Source organism: Mustela erminea, chromosome 9 (genome assembly GCF_009829155.1).
Source record: "Mustela erminea isolate mMusErm1 chromosome 9, mMusErm1.Pri, whole genome shotgun sequence".
NCBI lineage: Eukaryota > Metazoa > Chordata > Mammalia > Carnivora > Mustelidae > Mustela > Mustela erminea.
The window spans coordinates 16,567,563-16,586,900 of record NC_045622.1 but is presented as its reverse complement, the minus strand read 5'-3'; the positions used below and the strand labels follow the sequence as shown (position 1 = coordinate 16,586,900).

The 19,338-nt window shown below is 51.5% G+C and overlaps 1 protein-coding gene across 2 annotated transcripts in view; it reads right to left on the bottom strand.

Moving 5' to 3' along the window:
• GRIK4 (glutamate ionotropic receptor kainate type subunit 4) overlaps positions 1 to 19,338 on the bottom strand; it is a 415,182-nt gene that overhangs the window by 75,529 nt on the left and 320,315 nt on the right. For both annotated transcript variants that reach the window (XM_032359115.1, XM_032359116.1), the window contains 2 exons: positions 6,819 to 6,926; positions 308 to 511 (listed from right to left, as the gene is read on the bottom strand). In XM_032359115.1, the coding sequence (XP_032215006.1) occupies positions 308 to 511; positions 6,819 to 6,926 (312 nt within the window). The remainder of the gene's footprint in view (positions 1 to 307; positions 512 to 6,818; positions 6,927 to 19,338) is intronic.

Here is a 19,338-nt window from a genome sequence, read left to right as displayed (position 1 = left end):
GGCTCTTCCAGAAATGGACCCCAAACAATCAAATCCATGTTGTTTGGCCAAAACCTCCATTACCTGGAACAGGTGCTGAGCTGGGAGAGCCACAGGGCAGGGACCATGGTGGTCTCGTTCACCGATGTGTACCAGCCGTGCCTGGCTTGGTGTCGGCTCAGAAAAGATTTGTGCAACAGACAACTACATGAAAAATGCATGATGGACTGAATACGTGGATGGCTCATGAATATATGGTACGACCCTATGCCCTTCTGCCTCCCTCCCTGGCCCACCTCCGAGTCCAGATCACCTCCCCTCTCCTTACCCTTGCGATCAGCTCCCCGACCATTCCTGTCCAGGTGCCGTTGGCCTCAGGAACACCGTACACACCGTCCCCAACCAGGCGGATCTTGTAGTTGAACCGGAGGATCTCTGCCAGCTCCTTGAGCATGTCCACACAGAAGCCCTCGTAGCGGTCATTGCCTTCCATCTCCTGGTGGTTCCCCTTCAGCATTAAATACGGGTTTTCCTGCAGCAAAACTGGGCAGCTGTCATTCTCATCTTGTTCCTGGTGTCTCAGCCACAAGGTATGGGGGTGCCAAGGCCGAGGTGTGGGGGGGAGGGGAGTGATGTGGGTAACGGGGGCTGCTCTGGAGGTGGCAGGGAGCTCTCCTCCCAACCTCGAGGCACTTCTCTTACCAGGACCACGCAAGGGTCCCCAGTGCACAGAGGATTGAGCTGAAGACCCTCCACCTTGTTCAAGGTCATCATCCAACCTTACCCCCCATTCCATCCATTCTGCCTTTCCCTTCCTCTTGTCTACTGCATGCAGACCTATCATAGGACATCACAAGATACTAGGCTGCCGACAACGCAGCAGGGCAGGGTCAGAACACCCACGGACCAGCTGCAACCCAAGGCAGAGCACGTCTAGCCATGAGAGCTCTGGGAAGGAGGATGGGGCTTTCTGGTGAAATGTCCAGAGAAGTTTCTACAGGGGAGACAGAATCCAAACTGGACCAGAGGAGCATGGAAGATGGATGGGGGAGGTGTGAGTGGAGGGCATCCTAGGCAGGGGAAAGGCAAGACCCAAGGCATGATCATGAGTGAGAAGGAGCATGGCCTCCTCAGGGCACAATGGATCCTCCTTTCAGCTGGAGTGTGGGTTGTGTGCGGGGGTGGCTGCGAGGATAAATTAGATGGGTTAGGGTCCGATGGGCCTCGGAAGCCAGGACAAAGTGGAGACACATCGTACACACACGGAACGGAAGCAGGGAGGGTTTGCAAGACTTAAGGGTTGAGGATATCAGATTGTAAGACAGAACACCTGGGGGAAAGGCCGGACTGTCTCCTGATGGGAGACACTGAGTCCTGAGCCACAGTTTGGCTTGGGTAGGAGCACTGGGAGCTGTAAGAGACAGCGAGAAGGTCAGGCTGGACAGCAGGGGCTGTGGGGCATGGAGGGTAGGGGCCCTCACACTTGTGGGGCCTGAGTGGACGACTGAGGACGGCAACCTCACCCACAGGGATGGTTTGGAAAGGAAGAGGATTGGGAACATGTTGAATGTGGGGTGCTGGTAGGCTGTCCAGGAGGAAGCCCTGGTCGAATGCTTCAAATGGGAAGTGAGAGCAAGACGAGGGCAGGACCTGGGAGGCTTCTGCACCGAGGGGGTGTCTGAAGCTGCCGGACATGTGAGGCCGTCGAGGGGGAAGCCCTGAGGAAGGACAGAAGAGGGACAAGACCTTGATCTTCCACTGTGGGAAGATGAAGAGCTGCCCAAGGAAAAGGCAAAGCAGAAGTAGCCAGAAAAGCTGAAAATCAGGAAAATGTGGCCACTGAAAGCCAAGGAGGTAAGGAGGGGGAAGGAGAGTGCAGACCTTCCCACACAGAGAGGAAGCAGGGCTGTGAAGGGCACCTGGGCCAGGTGTCGCTGGGACCCTTCCAAGGCAGGTTCAGGGGGGCTGGCAGGACTCTGTAGGAATGGGGAACAAATGAGAGGTACATGAGAGAAGGGACCAGAATTCTGAGACGGCAGGGGACAAAGGAAGGCAGGCAGATGACCTCTTCACCCGACGGCTACTGGCCATGTCTCTCCTGCAGCTTCAGCTCCCCCGTCTGCAAACCACAGGGCTGAAGGACTCCCCTAGTGTCCACCAACAGCACGATTTACGATCCCCTAAACTGGAGGGTAGCTGGAGGGGTAGCTGGGCATGAGTAAGGGGGTGGCAATGGTATCAGAGGATAGGAGGGATGTGGGTATACTTGTAGGCAGAGGGGAAGGATCCCGCAGATGGAGAGATGAGCAAGAGAAGTGCTAGCTGCTGGGGCATTGTGGAAGGGGACAGGGCCAAGGTGAGAGTGATGCTGGGAAGCGGGCCTGGAGGTGAGGTGGAAGCATCGATGGACGTGGGATACAGAGAGGAAGGGAGGCGACGGAGGGCAGGGAATCCATGTCAGTCCCCACAGTTGGGTTGGTGGCAGGACTGAAGACTTGGTGTGCAGAAGGGTTTGACAGATCTGCTCAGGGGTTAGGACACAGAAGGAACAAGACATGAGCCCAGGGGGTGCCAAGGCCCAGCTGAAGTTGGGAGGTTGAGAGCTGGGAGCAGGGATTACAGGGACAGCTGGGTGTGGGACAGATATGAGGTGGGAGCGCTGAGCATCATGGTGGGGATTGTGTTAGAAGGTAAGAGACGGAGGTGCTGAAATGCCGGTTTGCTGAGCTCGTGTTGGGTTGGGGAAGATGGAGAGTCAGACAGATCGGAGGTCATGAGGGGATGGTATGGGAGAGCGATTATGTGGGTGGGAAATGGGACAGAAGAAGACAGAATGTTGTCTGTGAAGGAGAGGGAGCTCTGAGTCAAAGGTGATGTGGTTCCGCTTCATGACCAAGTTCACTGCTGTGTCAGTGAGATAGGCCAGACTCTGCCTTCCGCACATCCTGTCCTTAATTCAATGGTTTCTCTCTGCCTCAAGTGCTCGCCCTCCTCTTCTTCTGCCTATCCTAACTCACCTCTGTCTCTGGGGTCCCATCACCTCCTCTGAGGCCAACTCACTTCTCAGAACTCCCACTACACTCACCGCCAGGGCCCCACAGGGGTCCAGTTCTCCTCTAGGATGTGCTCCTTGGATGGGACCTGGATGGACTCTTCCCCTTCTTTGGGAGCCCCATCTAGCTCCAGCATTAGGTACTCATGGACTGAGGGAACAGCGCTGAAGAATAGGGTTTAGCTGGGCATCCCAACCCTGGACTGGCAACATCCTAGTCTATTGTTTTTTTTTTAAAGGTTTTATTTATTTATTTGACAGACAGAAATCACAAGTAGGCAGAGGCAAGCAGAGAGAGAGGAGAAATCAGGCTCTCTGAGGAACAGAGAGCCTGACACGGGGCTCGATCCCAGGACCCTGGGACCATGACCTGAGCCGAAGGCAGAGGCTTTAACCCACTGAGCCACCCAGGTGCCCCCCTAGTCTATCTTTAATTAACCCTGGGAGTTTCATGAAATTCTTCTCCCCAGATACTCCGTACTCTCATGGTAATGGAAAAATTCACTGACATGTTCAAAGTAAGCATACAAAAGACTAATCCTGGAGGGAGAGACAGGTGGGGACAGACAGCAGGGGACAGACTCAATATATCAGGAAGGTTGGGGTTCACCAGCACTTTGGAGAACATGGAGACCACACGCTGGCCTGGAGCAGGGCCCCTGTCTCAGCAGGAGCGTTGGGAGAATGAAGGAGGTAACACAGGCAAAATGTTTAACTTGGGGTCTGACACACAGTAAGTGCCCAGGGAGCGAGAGCTCCGGCTAATTCTGTGCAAATACATCATTCCCATGTCCCAGGCGTACCCCCGAAGGAACAGGAGACAACAGGGATGTGTGCTGAGTTTTAAGGGATAAGCCCTTCTGGATTACCACTTGCCAAGGATAACCCACAAATGGTCCCCAGGGACTAAATTAAGGTAATCATTCCTGGAGAGAGTTGTTGACTTGTAGCCGCCAACTCAAACACACACGCACGAGGCAAAATCTGTGTCTGAACTCTGCTTACTGTGTTATTAAATGTCCCCTGACACATTGCTGTCACCCTTTACGAACACACATGTGCATATATGAACATGTGAACTCACACATGCGCACACGCACATAGAGTCAGATGGCTTTTCCCAATCTAGTAGCACAACCCATGGTCTCAGCGTCCCTGTGGTTTCACGCCAAAACTCTGAGCACCGTCTGAGTCCAGCCCCTGAGAGGCAGGAAATACAACCCAGTGATGTCCCCACGTCCCTCACACCCTCTGGCTGGCTTTTAAGGGACATCTCCCTACCCTGGAGGGAGAAACTCCTATATTCAAATTCCAATCACTGAGCTCCCACTTTATGCCAGGAACCCCAATCTTCGAGGAGTTTTCATCCTAGAAGGGGAGTAGGGCGGAAGCAACCACCTCTAACAGGAGAAAGAACCACAACAGAAGTGTGGGCAAAGTGCTAGAGATGGGGAGAGTCAGGTTAGGGAGGACTTCATGGAAAAAGTAACATCTCAACAGAGCTTTGAAAGGTGCACAGGCAATTCCGGAGAGAAACGGGTATTGGGGGAGGGGTACTCTGGGGTGAGGGAACAGCATGTGCAGAAGCAGGGAATGGCATGATACGGTGAGGAAATGCCGGGCAGTCCCGGACTACCAGAGCCCAAGTCACGTGGAGAGGAAGCAGGTACCGGGTACAGCGAGCTGGGCCTGATTATGAGGGGTTTCTAGTCCAAGTGCAGGGGCAGTGGGTCCTCCTTAGAAAGCTCATGCCCACAAAGTGGTAGAGAGTGTTATGGGCGGTAGACTGAGCAAGGGAGAAGGGAGCCTCCAGGGAGGTCACGCTCAGGTGAAAGAGGGACATGGGCCTCAGTTGGGGGATGGGCTTTGGGGACAGACAGCCAGGGACAGACTCAAGAAGTACTTCTGAGGTAGAGAAGTTGGCAGGAGGGCGGTCCCCACTGTCGTGCTCAGCCGGAACATCAGCTCACCATCACCCAGGTCCGCCAGGCTCCACCAGACCTCAGGAGGGGCCGTGATGACACTATTACCCTCCAATCTTTCTGGCCTTTCCACGTTGGTTCAGAGAAGCTAAGGCTGGAGTTGAGAGGGGAAGTGACAAAACCCCGGGACTGGAACCACTTTTTCCATTCTTCCCTCTGAGCCTGGCCTCTGCCCGGAATATTCTCTCCCAGATAGCCGCGTTGGCTCCCGCCTCCGCCCAACAGGTCTCTGCTCCGGATTTCCCCCAGTTCAGTCACGTCCACATGGACACCTGTGCTCCGGCACCCTGACTCCCCTCCTCTAGCTCTCTCCACTCCCGGGTACCTACAACAGTGCCCAGTGTACAGCAGTGCCCCCCAAAGAGTCACTAAATAAATGCACGAAAATACTCAGTGACTCCGTTTCCTAACATGAAGGGGAAACTCAACAGCACGGCATCCAGGTCCTGAAGCACTATGGGCCCAGGCCACTTTTCTGGTCTCAACTTTTCCCCTCTCGACCAAGGCCTATTTCCTGGAGAAGCTGCCTTTTTCAGCATTTCCTAAACACTCTATAATGCTGTCCTTCATTCATCTCTCTCCCTGTCGCTCTGTCTTCTGGAGCCTGTTTTCAGTGCCCCTTCTTCTCTAGGAAGCTTTGCTGACTTTCCTAATGGGATGGGACCCCTCTCTCTTTCAACTCCCAGAGTGGCAGGTGTGCCCCTCTTTCCTGAAGTTGATTGCACTCTGCCCACAGTAGATCAAGAATTCCAGTCTAATGTTCCTGTGCCCCAGGAGTTCATGAAGGTAGGGATGGAAGTCCCCGAGCTCTTTCATTATCTCAAAAAGCCTAAAGAAACAGACGCATTTGCAGACCTCGCGCATTCAGCAATGATAAGCCTGAGCAGACTAACTAGTGCATCGAGTCTCTGCTTTGGGCTGGAATTATATCAGCGTGGCCACAGTGGTTATCTCCTGCTGATAAGACACTGCGCCAGGCAGGCAAATACGCTTTTGATTCGTTCAGAGGGGAAAAGTGAGGGGAGAGGAACAAACTAATTATTGCTTAATATATGTCGTTGGGTTAATTGATAAATCTTGTAAAACATGAGGTCTCTACAGGGGGAGAAGATGACAACCTTGGCCATGAATGCATTTGACCCCTACTGTCTACTAAATCATACCCTCTTTGAGGCTAGAGACCATGTCTTACTCATCTTTGTGTCTCTGGGAATGAGCACAGTGCCTGACCCATGGGGAGGAGGCTTTGGTAACTGTTGACGAGAATTGAATCAAATAAAAAAGGCAGATGGTTCCTTACTCTATAGATGGAGAATTCTTTTGACCATCTGGAAATGAAGAAACAAGTCATAAAAACCCATGGAAATTTGGGGATCTACTGGGAGGGGGCATATTTTATACACAGTAGGCACCAAATGAGGTAGGCTTTTGTGAAAGAGTGGGGCCACGGTGTCGGACTGGATCTAGTCCCCTGCTGGGCTCCTCCCCTCCCCCACCCTCATGTCAGAAGGTCCCCTTCCCTGGGCCAGGCACAGCCACCCTGGCTGTCCGGGTGCCCCTGGAAGAGGCATCCGCAACCTGGGATGTCTCTCCACTCCATCCCTCTTCCCCAGCTGCTCTGGAACTCATCAAATATCATTTCCATATGAAACAGCAACTTGCGTGTAATTACACTGTCATAAATTGGCCTCGGTGCTGTGATTAGAGCTCCCATCTCGCATTCTCTGGGAAGCCCGGGCGCGCTGGGAGCTGGAGGAGGCACCCCGGGGAGCTGCAGCTGGGAGGCCCAGGACCACCCCGCTTACCAGGATGGTGGTGACAACCAGGGTGGTGTTGAAGAGGCTGTCGGAGATGTTGGAGGCGTAGAGGCGGCTGTCCATGCTGAGCCCGTCCGCCACGTGCCACTGGCCGATCTGAGGAGACACAGGAGAGAGGGCTGGGAAGGAATGGGGTGAGGAGGCAGCTGGGGAGCAGGGCTACTGAGGTCGTGGGTGGGCCTCCAGGGTTGGAAGGAGCCGAGAGGCCAGTCCCCTCCCTCGGGCCGAACCACATGGAAGCCATAGAAGGAGGCAGGGAAATGGAGTATGGAGAGGGGCTGGACGAAGGCAAGGTTACCGTTCCATAGGGTTGAGGGGGTCCGGGAAGATGGGGGGTGCTGAAAAAGGAAAGTTCCGAGACATTCGTTCACACGGAGGGGAACAAAACATGGGGAACTACATTACCTGAAGGCAGGAATAAGACACAAAGCTCTTTTGTTTCAGCCTACCGCCCATAATTCTGATTCCCTACATAAGAACCAGAACAGTAGAGTGGACAGAACTGACAGACACTCGTCCCTTCAGTGAATGTTGTTTGAGGGGCTCAGTGCGTGAATGAACCAGAAGAGGGAAGACCCGGGTCATCGTCCTGGCTGATGCGCTCACTAGCTGTGAGAACCTAGACAGGTTACTTAAATCTGAATCGTGGTTCCCCCATCTGTCAGCGGGGGTGGTAATTTTTGCCCGCCTTCTCCTCAGAGCCAGCTGAGATCCTGGCTGTACCAGCTCTACGCTAGATTTCTCAGCCCGGCCCCAGGAGCATGGATCCCCAACGGATAACCTCCGAACGGTGACTGGCCCTCTCTGAGTGTGTCTGCTCATCTGTGAAATGGAAATAATCCCAGAAACGTCACTGGGTCCTTGTGAGAATATATTTGACACTATTTTCCTTCCTCTTCCCCACTGTCTTCCCTTTAAGCTGGAAAAACACCCAACTGACTCAGGTCTCCTTTCTAGAATGTCGCCTATACCTAAACTCAACCTCACTGGGTGTTTAGATGGTTTGTTTTCTCAGTGGAACCTCTTGTATGAATACGTGTGTGTGTGTGTATGTATGTGTGACACACCAATAGACTTCTACTAGCCAGAGCCCCTGGCAAATCCCTTCTGTGGCTCTTGGGTTGGAGGTGGGCATCCAGGAGACATGGCTGACAACTGGCTGGAAACCCAGTGAAATGCACATGTCCAGCTCTGCCAGGTACCTCTAGGCACCAGCAGCAGCTTTCCTGGAAAACCCTCCCAAGCTCCATGGATGGCATGCGGTTCTGTTTACCAGAGCTGGGCTCCAAGTTCCTCTTTTGGAAAACAGAACAACCATGAAGACATATCTCACCCCTGGCCCCAACCCCCACTCAGTAGGGCTGGAGAGTGGCAGGTCTGGGGGAGTCAGTAACCCTCTCTCTGTCATCATGGTCGGCAGCTTAAAGAGGGGAGGGTCAAGTGAGGACTGATGGTCTCATAGGCGAGCCTTCCATCTGCCAGAGGGGAGATGACCCCAAATTGCCTTCCAAGCCCCTCTGAGGGTGCCACGTGGAGAGGAGCGGCAGCCTTCACCGCTGCAAGGGCAGATGGGTCCTGGACATACACTCATTCATTTCTCGTTTACAAGCAGAGTCTCATGCTATCCACACAGGAGACCCCATTTGACAGATAAACCAACTGATGGCTGAGATAAGAGTTCGGCTACCTTGTCCTAGGGTCGTCTCACCCAGCAGCAGAGAAGCCCAAGCTTCAGCCCCAGGTGCGTCTTCCCAAGCAAGCCTTCACGGCCATCCTGTCTGGCTCTTCCAATGTCCTACAGCACAATTGTGTTTGCCTGTCTTTTCCACTAGCCTGTGTGGGGCTGGCCGGTGTGTGCTCACGCCCCAGCATCTTGCTTGGGGGCTGGTACTTGGAAGCAGGGGAAGCCAACATTTCATATCAGCAGATTGCTGCTGCCGGTGGAGTGTGGGCAGAAGACAAGTGAGCCCCCTCTAGCTCTCTGGAGCCCCTACTGCTTCTGGAAGGGACCGGCCTCATCTGCTTGCTGCTGGAGCCCCCCACCTGCCTCCTTCTGCAGGGAAAGTGGGTGGGGAGGATGATTTTCTAGCACAGAGTGGAATGGGAGCAATAGTGACAAGACACCTGTCGTGCTAGATGTGTTCTATCATCTCTTTGAACTCTCCCCCCAACTTTGTAGGAAGCGTTGACATTTTGATTTATGAGGAAACCAAGGCTCAGAGACATTCAGCGGCTTGCCTGAGGTCACCCGCCTGGTGGTGGTGCGTGGGCTTGAACGTGGAGTTCTGACCCCTAAAACAAGACTTTCCTGTCTGCTGCTATCTTCTGGGTGGCAATGCCAACACGGGTTCCATGAAAGCAGGCCTGGCGAACCAGAGAAAGGAACATCAGCCATCCAGCAAGAACCCTGCACCGCTTTTCTGTCCTGGGTTTTGACACTCCACTGCCAATGTCAAGTGAGATGACTCCTCTTGAAGGCTCATTTCCCTACCTTGAAAATGGCTAGAATTGGCTCCCAGTGGTCTCTTCAGGTGGGAAGGGCCAGATTTAGACAGAAGGACATAAACAATTGGGTTGGATGTCACCATTGAGATGTGTGGGACAAGGACTGAATTTCTCACAGTCTCATCTGTCACCTAAATGTGCACCTCACACCAAGAGGGCCAGCAAGACCTCAGCAACTCTCACTCCCACTGCCCCACCTCTGCTCTTCCTGGAGGACCCAATCTTTACTAACCAGCCCCCAGGCCAGACTCCTCAATCTTACCCAAGCCATCAGAGAGGGTCCCAAAAAAGCCAGAGATAGAAATGATTTATCCGGAGCCAGATCTGACAGCCTGAGCAATGCACCCCACCCCACCCCGCCCCGCCCCACCTCTGGGGACACAGCAAACAGACTAATTAGCCCCTGAGCTCCAGTCAGGAAATGAATCTCCCACCCACCCTCCCATTAGTCCCCAAGAAATTAATAAACTCATCAGATGCAACAAAGCAGCCTGGCAGCTATTACCTAGAGCAATCTAATTACAGAAAGGCGGTGGGAGGGAAAGGGAGAGACAGAGCCAGGCGTCCTGGGGTACAGGCTAATTGTCCCACCCACTGGGCCCCTTCCACGCCACACACATGCCAGGGGTGGGCAGGAGACACAGCTCTCCTCACTGGCAATCTGTAGCTCTGCCTCCAGCCAGATTCCCTCGCTCCACACTGCTGACACCTGTCCCCCAAACTTCCTGCAGGAACAGCTGTTTGGTCATCCTCTGCGTGCCCACACGCGCCGGCCTGATTATGTTCAAATGATGTCTTCCCACGGCCCCCTCCCTGTACTTTCTCTCTCTCCCACTTGTTCTGCCTCTGCACCATGTCCATGGACTTGGACGGCACTGATCGCCTTGACGACACCTTAATGCAGGTAAGAAAAATGCACCCTCCCCCTGGGCTGGTGTGGCCACGCAGGTGCTCAGCTGGGCATGCTGGATTCCAGCCTCTCCTTGCCCTTGAGTCTGCACCATCTGTACCATGAATGCAGTGGCCCCAGAGTCGGGGGGACCCGAGTTTAACATGGCAGTTCTGCTGAGGAGCTGTGTGACCTTAGGTAAGTTGCTCGATCCCCCTGAACCTCAGTTTCCTTCATCTATAAAATGGGGCAGAAAATAGTAATTATTACCTCATAGACTCCTTAACGAGACTAAAGGACATGGTATGTATGTGAGCACTAGGCAAGCATTCATTAATTTAATTTTTAATGCCATGGTCTGAGACAGAAGATGGCATCTCTTCCGTGCCCTATCATGGGCTGGTAAGTGAAAAAACCGAGCTGGTAAGTGAAAAAACACAGGATTCAAGACAAGTCACCGAGCTGGTAAGTGAAAAAACACAGGATTCAAGACAAGGCCAATGTGCCGCTCCCTGAAGATCATAATATTTAAAAATGTGTACCTCTTTTCACAACTGATTCTGATGCTCCTGGGAAAAGCATCTCGTGATTAGAGTGTTTCGTCAAATGTGAACATTTCCGTAAATAAATGATACGGGCAGTGTTTGTGTGTGCCCAGAAAGAATCCTTCATCTACCATTTCTAAAGGACGCAGGATTTATGTTAATTTGTGTTCATATGAATTAATAATAATTTTGCTCCTTAAGCAGTACAATTTTGGAGACTTTAATTATTTATTTGAAAACACTGTTCCCAAAAATTCTTTCGAAGAGAATTACACGTTCCACTGTCTTGTTAAATAGAGTGAGAGTCCTGACCTTCCTTCAGTGTCATTGTTGCGAAGGCAGTTACTACCCTGTGCTGTGATAAATGCTGGTCTGTGTCACTGAAATGGGGACGGCCACTTGCCTTCATTTCTGTGCTTTGATAAGTTAATTTGTCTACTTCTCAGAGTGTCTTTTTCCCTTGTGAACTGCCACTCGGTACCGCTCTCAGGATAGCTGTGTTTAACCCCTGGGCAAGCAACCAAGGGACGGAGCTCCAATGAACTGCTGTAAGGAGAAGCCAGATAAGGCTGGATGGGCTGTCGGGGCACTGGGGAATGGATTCTGGGGCATCCATACAGACTGCCCGCAGTCCTTTGGAAAGGCCACTGCCGAACAGCTGAAGGAGTGCCCGAGACCTGCATTTAGTCTGTGTGTGACCCCAGATCGGTGGAAGCAAGGTGGTCACTCCCTCGGCAATACGCCGTGGGAAATGCTTGTCCGGGGCCATGACCCCAGTGTTCCCCTGCTGCTTCCCGAAAGAGCTGGTAGCATGTCACGTGGGGCGTGGAGGGCCACATTAACATCTACACCGTGACCGCGAAGCCCAGGGGCCCTAAGCAAGTCAGCAAACCTCCCCAAGTCTCCCCCTTCCCTGGCCTTACTGAGCTCCCTCTGGACGAGGGGACACTCTGGTCCCTTGTTCTGTTCACCCGGCAGCGGGCAGTGGTCTTGACACAATCTCAAATACGATTCCTCTAACCCAGGCTTAACACCCTGCAATTCTTCCCATTTTGGTTTAAGGATAAAGGGCCTTCCCACAGCCTACCAGGCCCTGCACGGCGGGCCTCTGCCCACTGCCCATGCTCATCTCACACTATCTTCTCCAGCTTTGTCTGTGTGCCAGTCCTGCTGACGTGTTCAAATGCAACGTGTCCCTTCTTGCCAGGGTCTGTGCGCATGCCATTCCCCCTCCGGAATGTTCTGTGCTGCCTACCCACCCTGACCCCCAGGCCTCATTCAGCCATTCAGGGCTTGCAAAACCACAGACTACAGGCGAAACCTGGCTTCTTGCCTGTTTTAGGAAATAAAGTTTTATCAGCACACAAGCTACATCCATTCACTTACTTCCTATCGGTGACTGCATTCATAGACGAGCGTAGAGTTGCAAAGTCTAACTATTTACCATCTGGACCTTCAGAGAAGTTTTCCAAGCCCTGATCTAGGTCACAGATGTGAGTCCTTCAGGCTACAGTTCAAAAGTCACTGCTTCCAAGTGGCCTTTCTCTCCTTTTTCTCCCAAAGTCAAACTTCTCCCCAAACTATCTTCTCTTCTCTTTCCGAACATATGTCTCGGGCTCTAATTATGTGCTCAGCAACGAGATCATTGCTCACTGCTTGTCTTTCTTGCTATGCCTCCAAGGGAGAGCCCTCTGCTGTCCCCTCGGGAGGTCAGGTCCTGCCTGCAGCAGCCACATGTGCCCCTCCACCACAGCCCTCTCCCTCCCTGCCTGGAATCACTCAGAGCTGTCATTTTGCCTATTTGTTCTCTCCCAAGTAGGTGAAAAGGGATTCATTTCTAAAGCCCCAAGGAGGGTGGGCGCCTGGGTGGCTCAGTGGGTTAAGCCGCTGCCTTCGGCTCGGGTCGTGATCTCAGGGTCCTGGGATCGAGTCCCGCATCGGGCTCTCTGCTCGGCAGGGGGCCTGCTTCCCTTCCTCTCTGTCTGCCTGCCTCTGTCTACTTGTGTTCTCTGTCTGTCAAATAAATAAATAAAATCTTTAAAGAAAAAAAAAAATAAAGCCCCAAGGGATTTCCTCCCATCTTTGCCTGTATCTGTGGGTATGGGCTCTGTGACATTTAATATCTTATGTACATTGGAACGATTGTTCTTTGCACTCAGCGCTGCCAGGATCTAGCTTCTAGAGAAGCTGACATCACTCCACGGCCAGGCAGGGCCTTCTGCTCCACAGCCAGAGTTTGCAAATACTTATCGATCACCTCTGCATGCTGGGCACTCCGCCACTGGTTTGCTCACATAAATTTCCCTGATTCTGCATAACAATCCTATTATTTTTCCCACCTGAGAGATGTAGACACTTCCGACAACAGTAATAATGCTTAATATAGGTACTTGATACAAGTTATTATTGAAAGACTCAACGAATTAATGAAAGAATCAAAGGAATTGAGACTCAGAGATGTCAGGCAGCTTGCTGTGGATTCTAGCGAACAGAAGGTTAAACTGGGATTTGCAGCCACATTCTATTTACTTCTGTACTGTCTGGTCAAGTCAGGACGGCTGCAGGCTCTCTTGATGTTAGGATCTGGGCCTTTGCACACACCTCTTTGATGACTATGAACTTGTGCTTTGGACAGTACAGCCCTGAAGGGAGTCTCCTACAAGATACCACAAAATCGAGGCCAAGGTGCAGGGAGGTTGCTAGACACAAGGGGATGGAGGGTTGGGGGATGCCCCAGAAGACCCACATCTTCTTTCCTACTCTGCCGTGCATAAGCGGTGTGATCTCGGCAAGTCACATAACGTCCCTGAATCTTTCTCATCCATAAAATGGAAATAAACGAACCCATTGCCCATAGCACAGCACTGTAGCTGACCATCAACCAAGATAATATTAAAATGGCTTTTGATGAGCCAGAAGCAGCCATGGGAATGGAAGATAATAAAGTACTGTCTGTCTGGTGGCCACGCAGCTGACCAGAAGCCAGGAGATTTGACATCAAGTTCCATCCTGCCCTTGCCATGTGGCTTGGGAAGTCAATTTTGCCTCCTATGAGGTAAGGGTAGGCCTTCCCTTTCTTCTCCACTTACTGGGCTGATCTGAGACAATCCCAGATGTGACACAAATTTAAAGTCCTATCCCAATACAAGCTTTTTTTGTTGTTGTTTTATTCCAGATCCTTATTCTCTGGGACCAGCCGAAGTTGGATAAACCATAACCAAGGACTCATTTTCTTGACCTCAGGTTCAGGGTTCAAAGTTGAAATTCTCAAGAGGAAGGATGAACACAGTAACACGTGAGGGTCTCCTTGAGGGCACAGAACTGATTTTTGACCTATAGGCAGGACCAACGACAGGCAGATGTGAGACACCATGACTAGAGACCCCCGGAATTAACAGAGACTGAGTTACAGTTTCAGAGTCTCTACAGCATAGGGCTGTACCTGGCTTGAAGGTCAGTTCAAAACTGACCTACTAAACTAAACCCCTACCGCAAACACCCCAAGCATGAAGGAATTAAACTTTTATAGAATTTAAATCCGGTATCTCCAATCATAAAAGCTTAGTTTACGCAGGAGACTGGGTCACAAGGAAGGACACAGTGGAGGGCCCGAGGGGGTGATCTGGGGAACAAAGGGCATTGCTGATGTTGATCAAAGACCTTGTTCTCTTAGCCAAAATATGCTTTTAACACAACATATATGCTTACATGCAGAATGCTGTGAAAATTCAGGATCAAACGATAACCATAGTAAATACCAAAGGCAAGAGATCAGAAACAAGCCCTGAGAAAACTGGGAAGACTTCGCATCAAAGGAATGTCTACCTGTGCTTATTAAGCCACAACTCAGTTGGTCTAAGGTGGTGTTTTGTTCGAGCATGGCTGCTCCCCATTAGCGGTTTCTGAAATCAATTTAGTGGGTCAAGACCTGCATCTTAAAAATGAAATCTAAATCCAGACTAGATCAGAGAGTACTGCCCACGGCAGGAGCCGCCATGATTCATAAGCTCTGGTTTCAGTTACGTACAGGCAGGTGTCCATGCGTCCTGGGTTACAAAACCCATGTGGAAGTCTTGCTCCCAAAGTATGAAAGTGCCTGGCACAGGAATGTGGACAGCTTGCCTGTTCACTCTCATTAGCCCAACAGAGCTCCTGGAACAAAGCTGATGCTCAATAAACACATTTTTGGCCACCATAAACTCCAAGTCCTCATCACGTATAACTCAAAGACTAAGAAAATTATATAAGCTAATACTTTTGAATACTTACTGTGAGCCAGATACTAGACTAAATGCTTTCCATTCGTCATCTTACTTAATCTTCCCAATGACACTACTAAGGAGGTACTGCTACCATCCCTATTTTACAGACTTGAAAACTGAGGTTTGGGAAGGGTAGGTTAATGCAGATTCAAACCCAGGCAGGGGCACTAGACTCCACTGTCCCCAAGATTCTAATTCTTCCCGGCTATGGATATGTCATTAAACATTTAGTAAACATCTGAATCATCACGTCTCATCCATTGTTATTTGCTACAAGGTTCCTGTCTGAGAATCCACACTTTTCCCTCTCTTTGATTCTGACTTCCCCACCTAGAAGAAGTTATGTATTTATTTGAGAGACAGACAGATCATGAGTGGGAGGGTCAGAGGGGAAGGGAGAGCAGCGCCCATTGCACTTGTAATCATATAATTATTTCAGTTATTATTTGTTTCCAGTCTGTCTTCCCCACTACACAGTACACTCCATGAATGATGAGGCTCTGTCTTGCTCCCTATCACATCCCTAAAGCCTAGCAGGGCATCAGTGCTTAGGAAACAGTTGGTGATTGCATTGATAAATTCCCCTATGTAGCTCCAGCTCCCAGGACAATGCCTGACCTATAACGTGTCATGGGTGCCCAGTAAATATCTGCCTAATTATGTTAAGAAATTCCTTCAGGCAAGTCACTTCCTTTCAGCCTTACCTCTCTTATAAAGGAAGGATAGAGTGTAGTCCTATCCAGCTCTAACCTGAATTCCTAAAAATGACAGCTGTATTTATAATGTGGTATAGTTTTCCAAAGTGCCTTGGGGGAAAAGGCGGGGAGGGACAGTCCTGAGAGGGACAACACAGAGGCCTTGGAGAGGTGACCAGAAGCTCAGGTGCACAGGCACAAAGGTGGCCACCAAAAAGGGATGTGAGGAAGGGCCCTCTCCCTCCTGCCATGAAATAGCTCTCCCTGTGCCCCATGGCTGACGCCTGGCTTCCCTCTAGTAGAGCCTGGTCTTGGAGCTAAGACACTGTGTTTAGTTAAATTAATCGGTTAAATTTAGTTTAGTTAAATTAATCGGTGGTATTAACACTTCTACACTGCGGACACCACTGACAAAGGAATGGCTGGTCTGATGTGAGGGAAGACGGTACTCTTCTACTCAGACCACACCTGAAATCCTGCGAGTTGTTCCAGCCACTGCTTTTTAAACAAAGCACAGACAAACGAGCGTATACTCCAAGGAATTGACCAGGAAGGTGAGGAGACTGAAATAGTACTATAGAAGGAAAAAGGAAAGGCAAACAATGGGAAGGATAGAATAGATGTGTGGACCCAGGAAGCAGAAAAAAGGGCAAAAGAATTCTGACCATTAGATAGCAAATCTTTCTAATAATGAGAGCTTTCTACTTTCTATAGGTAGTGAGTTCCCTGACATGGGAGGCATTCAAGCACAGACTCTACTTCATGAGAACACACTTGCAAGAATCCAAACATCTGATTAGAGTACTGGTCTAGAGGACCTTTATTACTCCTTTTGGCCCCAAGATTGTAGGATCTAGCTTCTACTTCTATACCAGGGAAACCAGGAGGAAGGCCAGGGCATCAAGGAACAGAGGAACATTATAAAAAAATAAGAAAGTAGGAGTATGGGGTAGTGAATGCAGAGAGAAAAGACCACCACAGGACAAGTTCAACAGATCTTAAGTGGACTCATTCCTGGTCTCTCCTGGTTGAATCTCATCACAGTAGGTTGTCATTATTTGCAGAAATTACTGAATTAGGGGATGCTGAGTCACTGCTCCTAGGGGAGAAGCAGGGTTCAGTTCCAAGGAGCCTCTGTTGCATTTTCCTCAACCAGTTAACACATAACCTCGTCTTATGTGTGTTTCCGCTTACCCACACCGTACATCACACATACTGTCGATTCACTCATACTGAACAACAGACTACAATTCACACCTGCACCATGCTTCTGGAACACCTGCATTTTGTCCGGAAGGCACACCATGGCTTTCTGGTGCTTCCGTCCGCTACCTATCACTTCAGCACTCCGCTGGGGGGCAGGGGCGGTCATCTTAAACAGCACTGGCACCAGGAACAAACCCACCGGTGTGAAAGGCTTGGCAGTAAGTAGACCACAAAAAAGGACACAGGTTTACAGTACGAGGACCGAAAGCAGAAGCAGATCCTGCCCATTCTGCCTCAGCCGGGAACGTGCCTATTGCTGCCTCAGTTTCCACTCTTCTCTCCCTGTCCGGAGAATTGCCCCGAGTACTGGTTCTGGGACACAGACAGGTGCTAGGGGGTAGACAGTTTTGCAAAAACGGAACCCGTCAATAACGAGGAGACAGTTGCATTGTGCGTGTGCTCGAGTGTTTGGCTCGTGCGGAGATGGGCCCAGACCTCCATCCCGAATCCCCGACCTCCGGGATAGCAAGTGGCATTTGGCCCGGCCCTTACTGCTCCGGCTGCCAAGGAGAAGAGACCCATAGCGGCTATTTTCAGGGACTCTGGCGACAGATAAATACTGTCCAGGGCAGGAGCGGAGCTCAGTGTGTAGCAGGCAGCTCGGACTGAAAATGCCGCTCCCCAGAGACACACTCGGGGGACTTCCCAGGCTCTCCCAATGGCTCGTGCCTTCCGAAGGGCAATTTCCCCACACAGGGCAGCGAGGGGGCCCAGACGACTTTTCCTTTTTGTGTTTCTGCTTCTCTTTTTTGGACAGAAGTACTTTATAAGTTGAATAATTTCCTTTATTTACATCACTCTCTCCCTCTCGCTGGTGTGATCAACAATCTCACAGACTCTCTTCCGAGCCTCTGGGGGCGGGGGGAGGACCAACATCAGTCCGGCTCATGCTGGCACCGGCCAAGTGCACAGGAGAGCCTGGAAACAGGGAAACCCAGCTGCACATCCCTCTCCCGCCTCCCAGAAGCTAGTAGGGATTTCAAATTAGCTGCTAAGGAGAGAATTCATCAGAGTGCTCAGGCATGCCTCAGATTTTTCATCTTCCAAGGAAATTACTGCCAATGAACACGCCACGGTCGGGGCATGGAGAGCTCCTGGCTTCATTTGTTAAACTCGCCAGGTGGAGAAGTGTCTTGGGAAAGCAGTTGTACTAATAACACACAACTTTGAGCTCTGAGCGGCAGATGCCAATTGAACTAATGGTTCTAATGAAGTGTCTGGGCCTGGAGGAGCCTGGCTGCTCCCTGTCTTTCAAGAGTCCGCTGGATGCTAAGCTTGCAGGGAAGGCCTGAGAACGGCCCGTCGCTGCCCCCACCGGGATGCGGGGCCACAGGGAGGTTGCATGTGGCTGGGCCTCACGGGACTCTGGGCAGATGGGGGAGTTTCTAGTTTGGGGGCATCGGCAGCTCTCGTCAGGGCAGTGCTACATCAGGTAGGCCCTAGAAAGTTCTATCGATTCTCCCAGGAAGGGAGCCGTGACTTCTGGGCTTATCTTCATCCCACCCAGAGCCAAGCGGCATGTGTGAAGCTGCCACATGAAGGACCAGATGGAGGACAGAGGTTAGGGGTGGAGAAGGAGAGAAGTAGGGGAGGGGAAGACCACGGGGAGCCCCTCCTGCAGCAAGGGGGGGCTGGGTGGCAGAACTGAGCTCCCCAAGCGGGGGCTGGGCTTCTTGGCATTCCCGCAGCGCTCTGGACTCGGAGCAGGGGTGAGGTAAACACATGGCTCAGCCCTGCTTTGTCCTTGTTTCTGCCCTGAACCAGGCTACAAGCAAGACTCCAGGAACGCTGCGTACAAAGACAGAGAAATATAGACACAGGCCTCTCCAGGAGAGAGAGGACAGGACTCAATTCTGCACAGTACGGCAGAATCCTCCAAGCACATCTACAAACAGCCTTTCGTTTTGCGCTCACGATCATTTTATAAAGTCCATAAAGCAGGTATCATTAAGACCATCAGCCCTATTTTACTGGGAGGAGGGGGGACACAGAGGAATAGAATGCTAGGGTCTCGGCACACGGCTCCCCCTCGCCTCCCTGGGCTACCCCCAGAGCTGGCCTGACTGCCCTCAACTGCCCACACCTCTGGTCGGTGGCGTGCCCACCTCTCAGCAGAGCTGATGACGTGGGCTGCTTCATGAGACCAAATTAGCAGCTCGGCCTCTTCTAGCTCTCCCAGGCATGAGCTGGCTGAAGAGGCGCGGAGAAGAGTCACTCTGCACTGGCAAACTTCCCCAGGCTGGGCTCCGGCAGGATGCGTGATGGGGCATAGTACAAGAAATATATTTAAAATGCAGCACTTTGCAACCCCGCTCCTCTGCCCAAAAGCAGCCCCCCGTTTGGAAA